The sequence below is a fragment of the Myiozetetes cayanensis genome, unplaced genomic scaffold (assembly GCF_022539395.1).
Source record: "Myiozetetes cayanensis isolate MyiCay16 unplaced genomic scaffold, myiCay2020 scf12, whole genome shotgun sequence".
Classification (NCBI taxonomy): Eukaryota; Metazoa; Chordata; class Aves; order Passeriformes; family Tyrannidae; genus Myiozetetes; species Myiozetetes cayanensis.
The window spans coordinates 4,015,610-4,033,793 of NW_026086826.1; the positions used below are offsets into that span (position 1 = coordinate 4,015,610).

Consider the following 18,184-nt stretch of genomic DNA (forward strand, 5'->3'; position numbering starts at 1 on the left):
CCTGGGGAGTTGCCAGCATGGAAAGCAGAGGATAAAGCAGAAGGGATGCAGTTTGCACACACACACAGGTTGGAGGTCCTGACACCAAGGGCCCAGCAACTCTCCTTCTTTTTTTTTTCCCCCTATATTTTCTGTGAAAAGAAGTGAGGTCTCCTTTCAAAACAGGAGTGGGAAACTGAAGGAAATAGGTGGCATTATATAGTGGGACATGAGGGGAACAGAAGAGTGTAGGAGGTACAAAGGCAGGTTTTACTGGACAGGATAAAGAGAATGGAAGGTTAAGTTAGTCCTTTTCTGGTTTCTCCTCCAAATTCTGCATCATTCCTAATCAACCTCTCCCTGCTAATAAGCCTAATTAGGCTGTATAAGGTGATGCTTTTCAGGTAGCAGTATCCCAGGGTGATTTGTTCTCAGGACTGCCATTCTTTTGCAAGTTTATCATAAGGTTCTTAGGATTTTTTTTTCTCCTCCTTAAAGTTTCAGCCCCTGCAATCAAGTGGTGACACAAGAATCTCAGTTTTCCTTTAAATAAATGGAAAGGGAACGCTTTGAGCCCTGTGGTCAGGGAGGAAAGCTTGAGTACATGCTGTGATCCTGGTCTTTAAAGCATAGAGACCAGAGACCAAAGACAAAGATAACCGAAGGGTAGTGGAGTTGTAGGATAATTTAGATTTGAAGAGAGCAGAGGAGATCACAGTGCACTTAATATCTGGTGTATCTCAAACGGCAACTTTCATTGGCATTTTTAGTAATAGAAATAGTAAGGCATAGCTCACATAGTGTGAACTATGTGTTCGATACATCTCCATACGGCGAAGTATAAACCTCCACCGAGAGCCCGTCTGCCCCTTGCCCCTCCGGCGCTCCCGCAGACATCCCGCAGCAACAGCTCTGAGCTTGAGCAGTGGGGGGATCAAACCAGTTTGCTGGGAGGGAGCCACAACTGCCTCAGCTGGGACCCGCTGGGGACCCAGCATGGGGCTCCCGACCCAGCTCCGCTCAGGATGCGTGACCTTGGCAAGTTGTGTCTCCCTTCCCCACCACCCTTCTTCCCACCTGAATACCGGGGTGAAGAAGGCGCTTTCCTTTCGGGAGAATTACTGGAGAATTAGGCCTTATTATGGTAATGCAGGAGCCGAGGAAAGACGGACGAAGCATTACGAAGGATTTTTTCCCTTTCTCAATTAAATGAATGTTCTCCTAACCCGTCGTGCCCAGCCCTCGTGTGTGCTGTTACAATTGTCTCTAAAAACTCTGTCTGATTTTTCAAGCAATTTCTCACGAAACAGGCACTTTCAGAAAAATCATAAGAAAGCAATCGTTTCAAATTGGTCATTTGGGACTCAAATTACTAATCTAATACATTTTTTATTGAGGGTTCCTGAAAGGTTCCATAAAACACGGTCTTTGAAGCTGCCCAAACTTGCCAGCCTCCCGGTCTGACAAATCGAATCCAACAATCCACTTTGTAGCTCAGGTTTAGGGCTGTGAAGCCGCCACCAAAATAGCAGCATTTATATTTCTCCGTCAATAGTGCCTATCTGGTCAGATTTTTAAATTCCCTGGGGTGTTTTGTTGATTTTCTTTTGCCCAGTGCTGGATTTCTGTGTCTGTGTCCAAGCTGTAATGCTGATGTTGGGGATATTTGAGGGGGGTAGTTGAGCTGGAATCTGCTTCTGAGCATCGTCTCTGGCCCTGCTGGGAGAAGCAAGCAGGAGGACAAAAATTGGGCCAGACAAGGAGAGGACTGGGAGCCAGAGACTGGCTTTTTTATTATTTATATTATTTTCATTATTTATATAATGTTCATTATTTATAGCATTTTATTAGTTTATATTATTTATAATGTTATTTATGTTTTTCTTGAGGCTGTGCTTAGATGGGGTCCCTGTAACGGCAGAGCACTATGCACAGTCCCTGTCCCACTGAGCTTGAAGACTGAACACAGAAAGTAACTAAAATATTGGACATACATGGAATGTTGATCTCATTTCTAGAAATGAGGGCTTAAAGCATTGGTAAATTGATGAGATTAAATGGACAGTCTCTGGTCCTGAGCCCCTGTGTCATGTCATGGCCACAGGACCATGCTCCCCTCTTTACAGCTGTTTTTTGGGAAATAGGGGTAGTGCTGACCCACTTCCCAGTGGCCATTCACAATTACAAAGCACCAGCCTCCCTACACACAAAGCACTAATCAAATATATGTTAATTATCATTTTGGCAGACACTGAGGGGCATCTGAGTGTCGCCTTGAGGTACAACCTAAAAAACAGCGCCTCTCTGATCAGGTCTAATAAAATCCAGAATAAAACTCTAGGGCTTGACAGCCAACTCCTTCCTCATGCTGGAGAGGCAGCATCTAGCTAAGAAAATCAAACAGGTCGAGGCCAACACCACCTCAGCCTGCCAAGAGCCCAACCAAAAAGTCTTTTCCCCTTCAACATCTGGTGGCGTTTTTTTTTTTTTACAAGGTCTGCCAGTTGGGAGCAAGGCAGAAATGTGGTTTGGGGGGATAATTTCAAACACTGCAGAAGGGAGAGGGAAGGACTGGGGGAGCCCGAGAGAAAGACACAGAAGGCTGCTTGGCTTCAGGCAGAGATGAGGATGGGGAGTTTGGGAAGAGAGGGGTTACCTCTGTCTGCAGCTCAGTGCCCTGAAAAGCACAAGGTTCATGGAGCAGGGATGGGGCTAGTACAGCACTGATATTCTTGGCTCAGAATCTATGCATCTACCTGTGTTAGTCAGCACAGGGCAAGTCCACCACCCCCTGAAACCTGCATGCACCAGCCTGCCCTGCCTCTGTCCCTGCTGGGTAGGAAAGCCACCAGCACTGGGCACGGAGAGGTGTCAGTCCTCATCTCAGCGTGAAACCCCTGCACAGAGACACGTGGGGCCCACGGCAGGTCGGAGCCATCACTCCTCACGCCACCAGGCTGCAGGTGTAGCTCTGCCCATCCCCTCATCCTTCCCACTGCCCTTCCTTGAACTCCTGATGGCTTCGCGGGGTGCGTGTGCTCCGTCTCCTCCTCACCCGGAGGATTCTCGCCTCTCCCAGGCCGGGGTCAGTGTCCCCGCCGCTGTGTGCCGTGGCCGCCTGCCACAGCGTGGCCTCCCCGGGACGGTGTCTGATGAGCTGTTTGCTTTAGCTGGAGGGAAGAGGCAGCCACAGGGCGGGAGCAGCGGGCGGCTGTGACGGAATGTCTCCCGGCCCGCCGCTCGACAGACTTGGATGCCGAGAGGAGCGGAGGTGCCAAGTGCTGATCTGGCTTTTGTGCTGTCGAAGCCCATGATGTTGCTTTGGATTTACACCCGTGGAAGCGGGATGGGAACTTGGCCCGAGGTCTCGGTGCTGTCATAAAGCTGAAGGAGCCTTTGGACCCACCGCCAGGCCTTTAACTTGGAGTGGGGGTGCAGTGGAGGAGAGGAGGGGTGAGGCTCAGGGCAAGGGGAAGGTAGCCCTGGTCTTCTTGGTCTCCTGGGGAAAAAGGGATGGTTACAGCAGCTGGCCATCATGGGAGGGATCAGTGAGAGTCTGGGCAGGTCAGGACTCAGAAAGAGCCAGAAACCAGGACTTTCAATCCATTTCCCATGCTCCTCCACATCCCCTCAACATAAAAAAGGTGCATTTCCTTGTGCATCAGCCGAGGCACCCCAGGACACGGGGATGAAGGTGTTCCTGTGCCCAGAAGCTGTGCCTGTGAAGGTCAGGACTTCCTGTGAAACACCAGATCCCAGCAGCAGATTAAGAGACCAAAGCATCGGGATGCATCCACGCCTTGTGCTGAGTGTCCCTCTCCTGGGAGGGAAGGCTCTCAGGGCAGATTTCACCTTGTGCTAAGGGGTCAGTGAAATACTCCCGTGCCACTTAAATCCCACTTAAGTACTCTGCACTGGGGTGAAATTAACTCTCTCCACAGAATAAGCCATCAAGAAAAAATGATCTAAAAATCTACGCTGGGCCACAACCGAGCCACACTTCTATTAGCAAGTAAAAAAATATTTCCCATCCTTAGAGTTAAATGAGCCAATAGTTCAATCACGGAGCAAAAAGCAGCAATAGAGACAGGGATGCTGAGTGCCTCAGGTATTGGGAATCTATGCAAGGAATCACAATAAGCAGGACTCGACTGTGTTCTCTGTGTTTAGCAGCAGTGTTATTCAACAGCCTATTTGCAAATGCCATCTTCCAAAGTCCTTTTTTTTCCCCCTCGTTAAAGTTGCAGCGATAATGGGGCGATTACAGTGCAATAAGCTAAACGCAATCCATTAGTGGCATCACGGCCATTTTTAGATCTTAAAAAAAAAAAAAAAAAAAATCAAAGCTGTTTAAGTTTTCTTATTATGCACATTAAAGGCAGGCAGTGGGGTCTGATCAAAGACACCACCACCTCTGGGCTCCCCCCGCCCGCCTCCTGTCCCTGCATCTTGTCCCCCCTCTATTCATTAGTGGTCACAGCTGTGCAGTCGGCCAATTACTTGGGAATAATAAGTACATTTTGCAGTAAATTAAATATTAATTAGTCTGTGGCAGGTTGTTTTGGGTTTTTTTTTTCCTTGTTTCCCTCCCTCCACCTGAAAACAGTGGAAGGGATGTGACACTGTTATTGCCTGTGTCGGCACGTGGGTGAGGGTGGGGGAGGTTCTCCTCCATCCCTGTGCTCCATCTCCTCCAAGATGGCTTGCAGCATGGTCTTTCCTGCTGTCCCTAGAGGGTTGACTGCTGCTGGGCCAGGATTTGTAAACCCATCCCCAGCTTTGACGATACCTTCTTCCAACCCAGGCACATCCCATCTCTGCCTGAGTTCCCATCCTGCATGCTCCCCTCGGGCTCCTGGGGCACGGCATCATCCCTGATTGCTTGTGATGTGCGTGTGAGAGTGGTCTGGAGGGAGCAAATAAATCTGTGTGAGGTTTGTCTGGCCATGGAAGGGTCTGCTCCGTGAGGTGTGAGAGCAGCTTGGCTGGTGCAACCCTTTCCCCAGCAGTGCTAGTGGGAGAGATGCTGCCCCTGGACATCTGTGTGGGGCCTCATCCTGCCCTGCTCCTGCACAGTAAGACCCCTACCCAAAGAGTGTGTTCTGTGCCGGGAGATGAGGAAGAAGAGTAGTCCCTGACCAGGGGATCAAAGGGTCTGCCAGGGAGTATGGGGACAGAGTGACCTGGTCTGGTTTTGTCTGTTCCCGTGGAAGTCAGACTGACTTGAACAAGTGCAGACCCTGGAAAAAAAGCCCTGCAGAGTGTGGGCAGGTGAAGCCCAGATCAGATCCCAAGTGTGGATCTGCTGGGAGGAACAAAGTTCCTTAAAGTGAGTCAGGTGGGCTAGTTTTGATGTTGTCAACAGATCAGCATGTATTAAGTTTAAAGAACGAATGCAATGGAAAGAGAAAGTGGATGAAGAGAGCAGCTAAGCTTTGCATAGGGGAGTTGAGAGCCTGATGTGGAGGGAAGACCTGTCCTTGCTTTAAGAGCTCCCCAGGAGCTCTGCAAAGGCTGGCACAGGAATCCCTGGGAGCCCTCAGCAGTCAGGACAGGAGGGGTAGATGCTCTGGTCGCTCACCCATTCCCTGCTGGCTTACTCCAGTTGGAGCTGTTGTCCCTATCACTGGGCTGTGCCTCTCTAAAGTGCAGCATTGCCTTTGCTCCCTGCAGACAGGCAGGAGCCTGGAAACAAAGAAATGGGGACTTAGCATCCCACTCACCACCCATCCTTCCTCCCTGCCACCAATTTCAGTGTGAGCAGAGGAGAGAGCTCTCTGTGCTCCCTCTCCTTACAAAGCCCTTACCAAGAGTTTCTGGGGCAGGAGTGAGCTACATTAGCAAAGCCAAAGTAGTCTGCCTGTTGGCAGATCCCAAGGTAAAAGGCTCCACTTGTTCAGCTCTTGGATTTACACTTTACTAACAGCTCTGCAGGCTGCCTTGTGATGCACCGTGCACCGCTTTGCCCCTCAGTGCTCTTGAGTGCAATTAAGTCGTGGAGTTTTTTTTTTAAATGTAGCTTGACAATATGCAGGTTAGGTTTGTATTTTATTTACAGCTTTTACTTGGGGACCAATAAAACCCCAGCTGGCTAATGTGAGATCTAAAACTTGCATCTCACTCTTTGCCTTGGATATCTTTTCTATGGTAAACTATTTATTTGCGTTTCATCCTGTACAAGCTCCTCTTTCCATGCTGAGAAGCCAAGAGCTCCAGGGGCTCTTTGAAGACTATTTGCTATAGGATAGCAACTGGAATTCTCTTTAAACATCCGTGCCTGCTTTGTCCTACAACTGGCCTCTTGGTGTCAACACGCAGTTTTGTGCGAGTTTCCTGTGCAAAGCTAACATTTGCACGCTCCCCTGGCAATTGCGCTTCCAGATCCCTCTTGTTCAAGTATATCCCATCATTTATTCCAGCGAGAATGAGCAGCAGTTACTCCACGTGCCAAATCAGAGGCGGCATCAAGGCCTCTTTAAATAGCAAGATTTAAGTGGGTTAAGAATGACCGCCGTGCTGCTCGGGTGGGACGAGCGTGCTGTGTCACCCACGTGACTGGTCAAAAGGGTCCACGCTTGGTAGGTGGTCCGCCTGTTTCTGAGCCTTTGGGTTCTCATCACACAGTTGAAGTGCAACAAAATCTTCTTGGAAATGGTTATTCGACAGCAGGATGAGGAGCACCCCTGCAAAATCCCAGCGCATTTCAATGTCGGGCAGTCAGACATCCCCACCTACGAGCATCCCCCGGACACTGACCCTGGCATGGCAGCAGAATGCATGGGAAGGGTGAGGTGGCATCAGGCTAGTGACACAAATCATGCTAAAAATGCCAGATAGCAGCGTTTACATACATTCACAACCCAAGGGTCATGCTCTTGCCACAAAAAGGGAGATGAACCCTGGTGAGATGGGAGCGAAGCTCCTGAGGATGCGTCTGGGAGGGAAAGATCAAGAACCATTGCTCGTAATGGCATCAGCTGCTAAAACAGTTGAAATAATAAGGGGGTGGGGAGGATGCTGAGGGGATAGATGCAGCCATGTGATGAGTGCCCGTTGTGTGCCGGTGCTCAGTGACACCCTGATGTATCCGTTCTCCCTGGGTTGTTGCACTGTTACCCTCAGTGCACATATCCCAACATCCAGCCCCCTTTTTAAATTCCATCAGTGGTTTCTGTTACGTGGAAGGAAAAGGCTGGGACAAGCTCTAGGAAGACACAGAAGGGAAAATATTTTTCTTCTCTCCGAAGTAATTTTTTCACTCCTTGTGTTTCCCTTTTTGCCATCTCACGGCTCTCTAAATTCACAGGAGCTTTTCCTCAAGGTGAAATGAAGGCTCTGGGCTGCATTTGGTGGTGCCGACAACGGGGGATGAGGGTCAGGGAGGGTTAAGCAGGGAGGGGGAAGTGCAACAAGGCAGCCTGATCTAGTGATTAAACAAAGGGATTCAGCCAACATGTGTAAAATTAAGTGATCAAGAGTTGATTACAGAGTGCATTGATTGTGTACTGATGGATTAAACAGAGTCGTGCTCGGGATGCGATTTTCCGAGCTGGGCACGGAAAGCGCAGGCAATCGACATGTTGGCCAGAAGGACCCGCTTCTCCCAATCCCTGGCTTTTATACATTCTCCAGATAAATCTGCAGAGAGGCCCGTGGAATTATAATCGATTATCCATTTCTCAAAGTCACTTAAGGGCCCTGAGCTACAAGCTAAAGTGCCGGTGCTGCGAAGAGGCATTGGGTATGCGCCGGCATGTGCAGGTGCTGGCGCGAGGGGAAAATGTGGCAATGACCCTGTGTGCTGCAAGCTGATGAATCTATTTTCTTGTAGGAAATAGTTTTGACAGTTCAATATCTGTGTTTTCGATATGTGCCCCACACACCCCCGAGGGAGGAGAGGAGAGGAGCTGGAAAGTGGGAGGGAGAGAGTGGGTGGGAGGCAGGGAAAGACTCTACCCCATCACCCCTTCGAATTATAGGCGTATCAGTATATCACCAACTTAACAGGCTGCCCTCCAAGTCAAGGGCATGGGAGTAGCATGGCTGCCTGCAGGCGTTTTCTGCAGGGCCAGGATGGGGCTGGAGCTCCTCTTGGGGCACCTTGCTGGGCTGGGGGGGACCCACAGCACACCCCTGACCCACTGGCAGTGGGGTAGTCGCTAGGCTCTTGTTTCACTGCCAGTGGGGAAGGCAGAGACCCATTTTCAGGCTGGTCCTGTTTCTTGGGATACAGCCAGATCCTTCACCAAGGACCCAGAGAAGCAGGAGGATGGGGCTGAGAGAGCTGAGAAACTTCTGCCCGGTGCAGGATTGTCCTGCAGGTTTTCCAGGGAGCTGAGATGTGCAGTGGCGGAATGGGGCTGGGAGGGAAAACGCCTCCAGCTCTCTCCCAGTCCCTGTGCAGGACTGTTGCTCCCAGTCTCATCTGCATCCCTGTTTGTGGTCCAAGTGAAACAATCAAGGCATGATGCAGGCCCCAGAAGTGCCCAGGACCTGAGACTCGAGCTCTTGTACAGGCTCCCAGCCAGATACAGGGATGTTTCTGTGAAACTCCCACCTTCTCTATTTCCCACTGTCATAAATTTTTGGCAGTTAAAGAACGTATTTTGCTCCAGGTATTTTGCATGGGTAGTCAAAGCACACTTTGGCAATGCCTCTACACAGCAATGGAGGGCAGCTCAAGGATATGGGGGAAGGAGGTGCATCATTCTCCAGGATATCCCCCAGGGTAGAAGGACAGAGCTGTAGGATTCCCTCAGGAGTGTTTCTGCTGTGTCATATTCACTGAAGCCAGGGACCACACAGATGCTGGGGAGACCCAGATGCTCCCCAGGACTTGTGTTTTCTGGAGATGGGGCGGAGGGTTGGAGGAGGCTCCAGTTTCACTGCCAGGGCAGAGTGTGGGTGGCAGCGGGAAGGTCCAGAGGTTTCCCAAACACATGCTAGTACCCATCAGAGAATCTGGAGCAGAGAAGGGGGATCCCTCTCTGTCCCTGATGACCTTGTTTGGTCAATCTCCAGCACAGTGAGGGTTGCAACTGGGCCCCAGAGTGCTTCCTTGGGGGAAGCTTGCATGGGCAGCCTGCCCCACTGGGAGCTGTGAGGGAGGAGGGTGGGGATGGAGGCAGTGCAGCCCCTTCCTTGCCTTTCTCTTGGTTTCTCTCACTTTCTTCTCGTGAAGCCCAGGAAAGTGTTTCTGCTCTGCTCTGCGGGGCCACCTTGAGCAGCACCATGGGGAGACAGGATCGCAGCCCGTCCCAGCCCTCCTCTTCCCCTCTCCCTTCCAGGTCCCTGTCACGCTCTCCCTTTCCAGCTCTCCCAGCGGCCTGCGTCCCTCTCATCGAGGATTCATTGTCTTGTCAGCCTCTAGTTAGCCGCCATGCGTGCGAATCATAAATTACCCCGCCCGGGCCTCTGCTATGCTTCAGCACAGACAAAAAAATTGCACTCCATCACCGTGTCTCCCGGCTTTTAGTGGTATTGATCAATGCTGCTCCCTTCCCGCCCCCCCCCTTTTCATTTTAACCGAGCCGGTTAAGTGCAGTATCTTATTTTGTGCTGGGACAAATGAAAGGAATATTAGCAAGGGCTGAAATATATCTCTTTTTTATCTCTCTGCTACTTTTTTATTGAATCTTTCTGAGTAGGTGGCTTTCCGCAGGATGACAGCCTCATGACAGGCTCCTCATTAGAGCCGAGACAGTAATTGTGATGCATTTCCCTGCGCGGCCTTTTCACTCTCCCACCCCCCCCTCCTGCCTTTCCTCCTCTCTCCCTTTCCCCTGATTTGTAAAGTGATTGGATGTACAGACTCACTCAGTTTCTTAAATTATTGCCCAGCTCAATCCATCTTCCACTGCCCCGCACTGGGCAGCCATGATCTCCGCAGAAGAGAGCCAGGGCCGGATCATGGGCGGTGGGGTCAGGTGCTCCAAGGGGTTCCTCTCCTCGCTGCCAGGATGCAACTCACCATGTGAGACGACCCACCGGGATGTGCAACAGCCCCTAAAGAGCCCAGAGTGCTGTTTAAACACGTGCTCTTACTGAGTGACCCGTGGGATCAGCCCCAGCTGGGGTTAGCTGCGTGGCAGCAGCATTGCACCAGCTTACACCAGTCCTCTCCAGCATCCAGCTCATCTGGACAGGCAGCTACAAGAGCAGCTCTTTCCTTCAGAAGGAAATCAGGATTTTAGCAAGCTTTTCTGCCTCAGATCCCTCTGTAGCTTTTACCCTCAAGAGAAGCAGGTGTATTTTCTAAGCTGCTTGGCAGCCTGGGCACCTTGGCAGGGAGCAGCGCAGGGGATCAGACCCTTGGTGGGGATACAGCAGATTTGAGAACAGCTCTGAACAGCTCTTCTCTGTGATCCAGTCTGTTCATGGGGTTGCAGAGGTCCCTCTGCCTGTCTGTGTCTCTCTGTGTTTTAAACACAAACCCGGCTGTCACATATGCCTATGCCTCTTTTTGCTGGAGTGGCCTCGTGGTGTGCCCAGCACAATCCAAGTCCAGCTTCTACTGGATCCCTGTGGTAGCTTTGCACTGTCATGCAGGAGTAGAAAAGCAATTCCTCAAATAGCCTTTCCTTACATGAAAAGCCATTTTCCCAGACTCTGCCACCTTCCTGCCTGCACAGATTTCCAAAAGGCACGTGCTCCAGGGAAGGTCTGCTCGATGCAGGGTGATTCTTTGCCGATCTGGATGTGCTTGCTGTACTGTGGGCTGTTTGCAGAGTTAAGTCGTGCTGTGGATGCATTTATGGCCAGACACTGAATCAGCCACAGCACACAATCCTGGAGTCACCTCACTGCCCATCGCTGTCCCTGACACCTGGATCTCCACTGCCCTGTGCAGAGCAACTGCAGGAGGGGCCAGATCCAGGGTGCCTGGTCCTGGGCAGCAAGTTGAGCTCTGCATCCTACACAGCCGAGGTCTGCATCCCACAGCCAGGCAGGAGCCCATGGGATGGGAAGGGCCTGCTGGAAGGAGTGGGAGGTGCCCTGACCTCAAGTGCAGGTTTTTGAGGGCCATATACCTTTTGGTACCAAACAGCAGGATGCAAGGCAGGGCCCAGCAGACAGGATGCAGCCCCATGGGGATGGCACTGGCACCACACCAGGAAATAACAGGGAGATGGGAGAGCAATGAGCAGCATTATTCCTGCTCGCTCACTCGATTACCAAATACTTCTTTGCCTCTGCTGTTCTTCTGGGGTGCTCTGCACTGACACACGAACCTTGTCTGCCTTCCTTGTCCCACTGTTGTCATCCCCCCTTGGCTGCCACTTACTGCCAGTGCTCTGCGAGCCTCATCAGCTGTGGTGCAGGCTCGCCAGGGGGAAGAGCGAGTGTTTTGCTATTTCCAAGATAATATGGGGCTTTCTTTGAATTATTGTTTTTTGAGCTGGAAGGAAAGGAGGCTTGTCACACGAGATATCTGCTATCAGTACACAAATAACAGCAAGCCCATCATCGAATGGAAAATAATCGCCGCGGAAACGGAGTTGCAGGGCAGCCGGGAGGGATTATTACAGGCGCTGGCAGTGGCGATGCTGTCAAGGAGCCTGTGTCAGCACTTCCATTACCACCCACCTGGTTTCAGAGCGGCCCCCGAAGCAGCGCGAGGGGCCGCGGGGCCCCAGCGTGGGGTCATTTCTATTCAGAAGAGTTTCAGATCAACTGGCTTTGATTGGGTTTAAATGATGGAGTGTTTAAGAGGGAGAGAGAGGAAATGCGAGGATGAGATGAAGGGAGGCATCTCGGGGGGGGGGGGAGGTTTGGTACTCAGAGAAGTGGAAAACAGTTTGAGATGGGAGAAACTGGGAGTTGGGAGAGAACAGCTGGTCCTCATGGAAGCAAGTTTCAGATGGCCACAGGGAAAGACAGCACAGGGAGAAGCGAGTGGCACCCCCTGTGCCACCCATTGCAGCAGTTCCTTGGGAGGCACCTGACTCTGCATGAAGCCATCAGTGGAGATGAACAATTGAGTTATAGACAATTTATTTCATTCATTTGGCAATGTGCTGAGCTCCTGGACAGAGAGAGCCCTCATGTCTTGTAAACTTTGCTCATTGAGTGATTTGGGAGGATCGTTCCCTCTGTGCTGTGTAGTGGTGAGGCGCTGTATGCACCCCCTGCTGTCATGGCTGTTGGTGGGCTGGGCTCCCTTTTTTCTCACTTAAATGCTCTCCAAAACAGCAGTTTGCATTCTGCTTGTGAGGGAAAGCTCTTTCTTTCAAGTGACCCACTCCCACCCTGCATAAGCCCCACAGAGGTGTCAGGGCACAGGCGTGGGGCAGGAGCAGGGATGATTTCATGGCTCCATGGCTCAGTGTCACACTTGTGTCCCCATTACCTGAGCCCCACTCCCAGTCTGAAGGAAGCCCAGGTCCCATTACCAGCTGCTTTGTGGTGAATCAGGCTTTTCTCAGAGGACTTATGGGAATTGTGTTGGATCTGTATCAGTGTGTGTGAGTGTGCAGGATTTAGCCCTCCATCCCCAGTGGGATCAGGAGGGTTCGGTTCAGTCCCCACCTGGGCTGGGATCCATTTGCAGATGCCCTGCGAAGGTACCTGTGGATAAATTCCTCCACACAGGGGTGCATCTGCACACGGAGCCCTCTGCTTTCAGAGCAGGAAATATTCAGTTTCAACACTTGGAGTTAAACATTTCCTCGGAGCCCAGGAGACCGTGCAAACAGCGGGAGCACCGAGGCTCTGCCTTTTCATCTCTCTGGCACTGGCAAGCGGGGGGTCGGCAGCAGGGGAAGCACGGCAGAGCCGAGGAGGGTAAACACTGGAGCTGAGCCTACCGAGTAACCAGAGAGGGAAGGGGAGAGAGAGGGGCAAAGAAAACAAAAACACAGCTGCCAAAAAACAAAAGCCTGAAAAGGGCCATTCAGCGTCTCCCAGGAGCGGGTTTGGCACAGGGCAGGGAAGGACAAGCAGGGAGTAGGCGCAGGTCCATCCCACTCTGGGATGTGCATCCTTTGTTTCACCCTGTGCAAATCAATGCCCTCTGCTCCATCCAGCGGGGTAGGCACCTACACCCCACCCAGCACGGCCCAACCACACACGTGGTGCGGCATCCTTTGTGTTTTTCATGGATATCAGGATGTCCCTGCTCCCAAAGCGAGAGGGGGGATATATGCATCCTCCTCCACCTTGGTTATGTTCACAAACATAACCTGAGGGCTTGCCAAGCCCATCCTCTCCCTCTCCCCACAACCCAGCATCCCACGCCGTGGAGCTGGGTACCACTGCCCGGCTCGAGACACCGCAGCGTGGGCGCGTGCGAGGCTCTGGGGTGTGCTGCGGACACGGATGCCGCTGATCTGGGGAGACGCATCCCAACAGCAGCCTCTGTGGCACTGCAGGCAGGCAGTGGGTTCCACAGACCTGGGGAGGCTTGCGTAGGTGTCCTGCTGGCAGGGGAGATGGTCCCTGCCTTCTGCCTGTCACGCGCACTTAGCCCTGCTCCTGCGAAAGCGCGGTTGTCAGCCCCTCGGGCCTGGAGCTGGGGCTCTTTCTGTCTCCTGCTTTGCAATCTGTACTTCAGGGACTTGGCTGCATGTCTGGGTTCCTGTTCTCCTGCCCCTCTGGAAGCCCTCATTTCAGGGCAAGCACCATCCTCCCGCACTCACCGGAGCAAGGGGATCTTCCCCGCCTGTCACAAGGATGAGGGGTGACAGCTGTCACATCCTTCCTTGGCATGAATTCGTCACTGTATCACTGGTGTAGCTGGTGGAAAAGGGCATTGCTGCTCATTTCTCCTGCTGGCCTGAGCTGGGGTTGGGACCAGCCATGGAAGGCAGCGAGGTTCCTTCCCATGGCCTGAGATCCCTCCTGGTTGCTCCAGCCACAGAAATCCAAAGTCGCCCCTGATTAGGAACATGCACCCATGGAAAGGTACTGGAGTTAAAGCAGGGAACGAGGACTTGGGTGTGCAGGAGGTTAAAAAAGCCACCTGTCTGGTGTACAGAGCTGGTCCCCAGGAGGGACCCCACTTATGCTTCCTGAGGCTGCCAAACCCAGGTCCAGGACACTCCATCACCTCCCCCCAGCAAACGAACACCTCTGGGCTCTCTGGAGAACAGAGACACAGGGATGCTCAACCTCTGTTTCACCCTCCTGCGCTGCTGAGAGCATCCCTGCCCCACCAGCTGAAGCTGTGGACGGCAGGCGAGGGGGTCTCACAGCCCCCACAGCGGTGGCCTGGGCTGGGGGCGGGGATGCAGCGCGGTAGGGCGGAGGGCAGCCTGTTTACCCATCCATCTGTACACCCCACAGTGGGGATCCAGCAGGATTTCCCGTCCACTCAAAGGCTGCCTGTTTATTTTGGGAGGGAGACTCAGACAGCTCCATTGTTTTGCTGTGAAGTTGGGGTTATAAATAGCAGGTGGTCGGGGACGCTCCTGGGCTATTTTGGGCCCCCACTAGACAAAAGTGGAAAAGCTCCAAGAGGAAGGTGGAATTACTGAAATGCTGACCTTTCTGGCAAGGGTCAGCAGGAGCTGGGTGTCTGGTTTTGGGTTGGGTTCTGGACATTATTTAAACATGAGGGAAGGAGGAGAGAGGAACATGTTCCCAGTTGCTTCATGGGCTTCATGCTGTGTCCTCCCCAGCACCTAGAAAGGTGGTGGGGATGAGGGCCATGGCACCTCAGGTCTGCTTCAGAGCCTCTGGGAGTAGCCCAGGGCTGGAGGAGAGGCCACAGCGGGGTTTCTTCTCTGCAAATGGGAGAGTTCCCAGTGGGTAGGGAAGCTGGGGAGGTAGGGAATGCACCATAACACTGGCCTGACTCAAATTGCCCCTCATGCCTCAGTTTCTCCCAGCTCCTATAGGGATGCTGAAGGAAAGGGCACGTAATGTCCCAGGGATAGCCCTGCTTCCACCAGGCACATAAACTGTGTCCTGCTGGAAGGCAAAGATGAGCCAAGGTGACTCTCAAACTTATTGCAGACCCTTTCTTTCATTAAACACCTGCACCAGGAGGTTATACAGGGAGGAGCAGGGACCCAGTAAAGCCAGTCACACCAATGTTTTATCCTTTGAGAGGGTCTATTCCTTTAGCGGGGATTCATTTAACTGGGCTCCACCATCGTTAGGAGCCGTAAAATGGTACCTTTTGGCTCCTGATTGGAAGGCCACGTTTCACGCAGCCCCCTCGTATCCAGCGCTGGCTGCTTTATTGTGCATTGCTGCCTCTCACTCGGATTTAACCAATTTGATCCATGTCTAATACATAAATAAATAATCCAGCAGGAGGGTTCACGTTGGATGACAACAGGCGGCTATAAAACACGTTTCTCCCTGCCAGAGCCATCTGAGCCAGGCTCCGCACGCCCTCTCATGAGCAGAGCTGCTAGTACAGCTGGGAGAGGGGGCCTGGGGACCCACGGGCTTCTCTCTTTTATTGAAACTTCATTGTTTGCTTTAGAGTTTTATTTTATGTTAAATAGATGCTGTATATTCCTTACACAGGGGGCAATAAAGTTTCTGAGCTGGAAGAAATTGGCTTCAGAGCAGGGAGAGAGGCAGGGAGATATGGCTGGGCAGGGGAGTGGTGGGGAGGATTTGGAGTAAGGAGGGTGTGAGGAAGCACCTCGCTTCCAGAACACCTCCCAGGGACTCAGCCCAGCTTGGGATTGGGGCATACAGGCACCCCTAAATCTCACTCAGGGATGATACAGCCCCAGGGGGCTGAGGGCTCTGGCAGCTCTGGGGTGCAGAGCTGCTGGTGGTGTGGGGAGGACAAGGAGTCCCAGCCCAACCCTGAGACAGGGTGAGAAATCCTGGGTGATGAGCATCCAGACCTACTCCCTGCCATGTGCAGCCTAGTGCCATGGGTTCTCCTCTGCCTCCCAACCCTGTGTGCCCATGGAGAGTTGCTCTGCACTTCGTGGGAGGGCGCATCCTGACCCACTCAACTTCAGGAATGCCAAGGAGGATGAAGACAGCTCTTCATAATTAACTGTTATTAGTTAATAGGAACAGTGAGCAGGGCTGTGTCATCCATCTGCCCCAAGTCACACCACCTGCACCACAAACTGGGGAAGCTGGGATTGCATGGGGTCACTCCTGAAATGTGGCTGTTGCTGCTCTCCCTGTAAGACTGGAGGGCCCATGGCCAGGGCTGGGATGCTCTCGTGCCAGTTGCTGTCCCACTGCAGAAGAGAGCCAGTCTCTGCCCCAAGGAGTGTGGGATGGGGAGAGAAATGGGACTACACCATGAGAAAATCTCCTGGTTTCAGTCCTGTGCTAGGATGGGGACCAGGGCAGAGCCAAGGCGATGCTGATGGCGGCCAATCTGAGCTAAAGCTTTCTCCCTTCTTTTCCTCCCCACAGGCAAAAAGAAAGCAACTTTGTTTGACAGCCAGGCTCCGATCTGCCCCATCTGCCAGGTCCTCCTTCGCCCCGGGGAGCTGCAGGAGCACATGGAACAGGAGCTGGAGAAGCTCACCCAGCTGAACATCAGGTAAGCAGCTCCTTGGGGGCCACCAGCATCCCTGGGGAGCCAGATGGGGCACCTGCAGGTGACAGAGGAGGTGGTAGTACCCACAGCTACCAGATATGGGAGATCTAGTGCTAGACAGCGAGGCAGAAACATTTTCCTGGAGTTCACTGCAATGGTAAAATTAGGCAGAAATGCCTCCTGGAGGGCACAGGCATCCCTTTCCCTGGGGACGTGTGTTCAGTGAGCAGCTCTCGCGTTGCATGGTGGAGCAGCCCTGCAGCATTTGTGCACGCTGCTCCTGAGCTACCTTCAGCTCTCTTCTGCTTTCCCCAGCACGGAAAAGTCCTCTATTAAAAAAAAAAATAATAATTGCATTTTAACTGCTGGCAGTTATTTAGGAAATGGCTGCAGCCAAGGGTTGGCATATCCCTGCCCCTGCCTTAATAAAACTCAGCAGCCTTGGAAAAGAGCGTGTTTATTTCAATTATTAATGAATTCTCCGGTCATTAAAAGGTGAGGAAAGGAATCAAACTGCTGACTAGAAGCAAAGTTACGTCACCAGGTGGTAGGAGAGGAGGGAGAGCTTATGTGTCAGTGTGTGTGTGTATGCCAGGGCGATGGGGTGCACGTGGCTGTGCACAGTGTGGAGGATGCAGAATCCATCCCATCTCTGCCTTGGATCTTCTTTAATTCAGCAACAGCCATTGCACAGGGAGGGACAAGGAGGGAGCTTTAGTTAGAGAGAGAGAGACCTCCCCAAATGGATCTGGGTTGAGATACCCCCCAATTCGGCACCCACAGCCTCAAGTTGAGACCCTCATCCCCCACGCACTGCACAGGCAGATAGAGAAGGGGGGGAGCAGGGAACAGGCAGCCCATTTATCCCCCTCGACACCCAGTCCCCTTGCAAGCGTAATTTATGGCGTAATTTGGGCCGCATCCAACTTAATAAAGGGCCACTGCAAATTAGTGAACAGGTTTAAATGAACAGAAGCAATTAGTGCTCAGAGGAGCCCATCAAAGAAGTTGGGCCAATATCAGAGTGAAACTGAAACCGCAAGCCAGGAGCAGAGGCTGGCTGGCGCGAAGCGGTGATGGGAAGGTGGCGTTTAATGGGAAAGGAAAGGAAACCCTAAATCATAAAGCATGACAAGGGCCATTGTGGGCCAGCTGACAAATGAAAAAGAATGGCATTATTCCTTTAAATAACAGCAGCAGTTAGAGAGGAGACAGCTCTCCCTGGCTTGCCCTCGCTTCCCTGGCCTGCTCCACTCGGCCACGCAGGCGGCGAAGAAGAATCAGAGGTCTTTATTAATTATTAAATAACGACTCCCTCCGTAGCATGATAGATAACGTTCAATCTAGACGACGGATTCAGGCAGTGGAGGCTAATCTGTAATACAGCAGCTCTGCACAGGGGTGGGCTCTCCCAGTCCTGGAGGGGAGCGATGCAAGTGCCAGCAGCCAGCAGCAGGGAGGGAGGGCAGCAGGAGTGGGCAGGAACAGCAGGCAGCAGGGTGTGAGAGGGTTGAAGTCCCCTGCACTGCCCAGCTCCAGCGGGGCAGCTCAGTGTAGCGGGTGGCCCTGTTTCCCGTTCCCCCACCTTTCCTTCCCGCCTGGAGAAGCCGGGAGCAAGAACACATCAACAAGAGAAGAGAGAAACTAATAATGATCTCAAATAACCCAATAAACATAAAAATAAAATGTGGGCCTATAAACGTGACGGGCACCGGCAGCCCTGGCCGCTCCCTGCCA

The 18,184-nt window shown here is 52.3% G+C and overlaps 1 protein-coding gene across 4 annotated transcripts in view; it reads left to right on the forward strand.

Annotated features, from left to right (window-relative positions):
* RNF220 (ring finger protein 220) overlaps window positions 1–18,184 on the forward strand; it is a 214,952-nt gene that overhangs the window by 116,595 nt on the left and 80,173 nt on the right. For all 4 annotated transcript variants that reach the window (XM_050306885.1, XM_050306888.1, XM_050306886.1 and 1 more), the window contains exon 3: window positions 16,321–16,450. In XM_050306885.1, coding sequence (XP_050162842.1) covers window positions 16,321–16,450 — 130 coding nt within the window. The remainder of the gene's footprint in view (window positions 1–16,320; window positions 16,451–18,184) is intronic.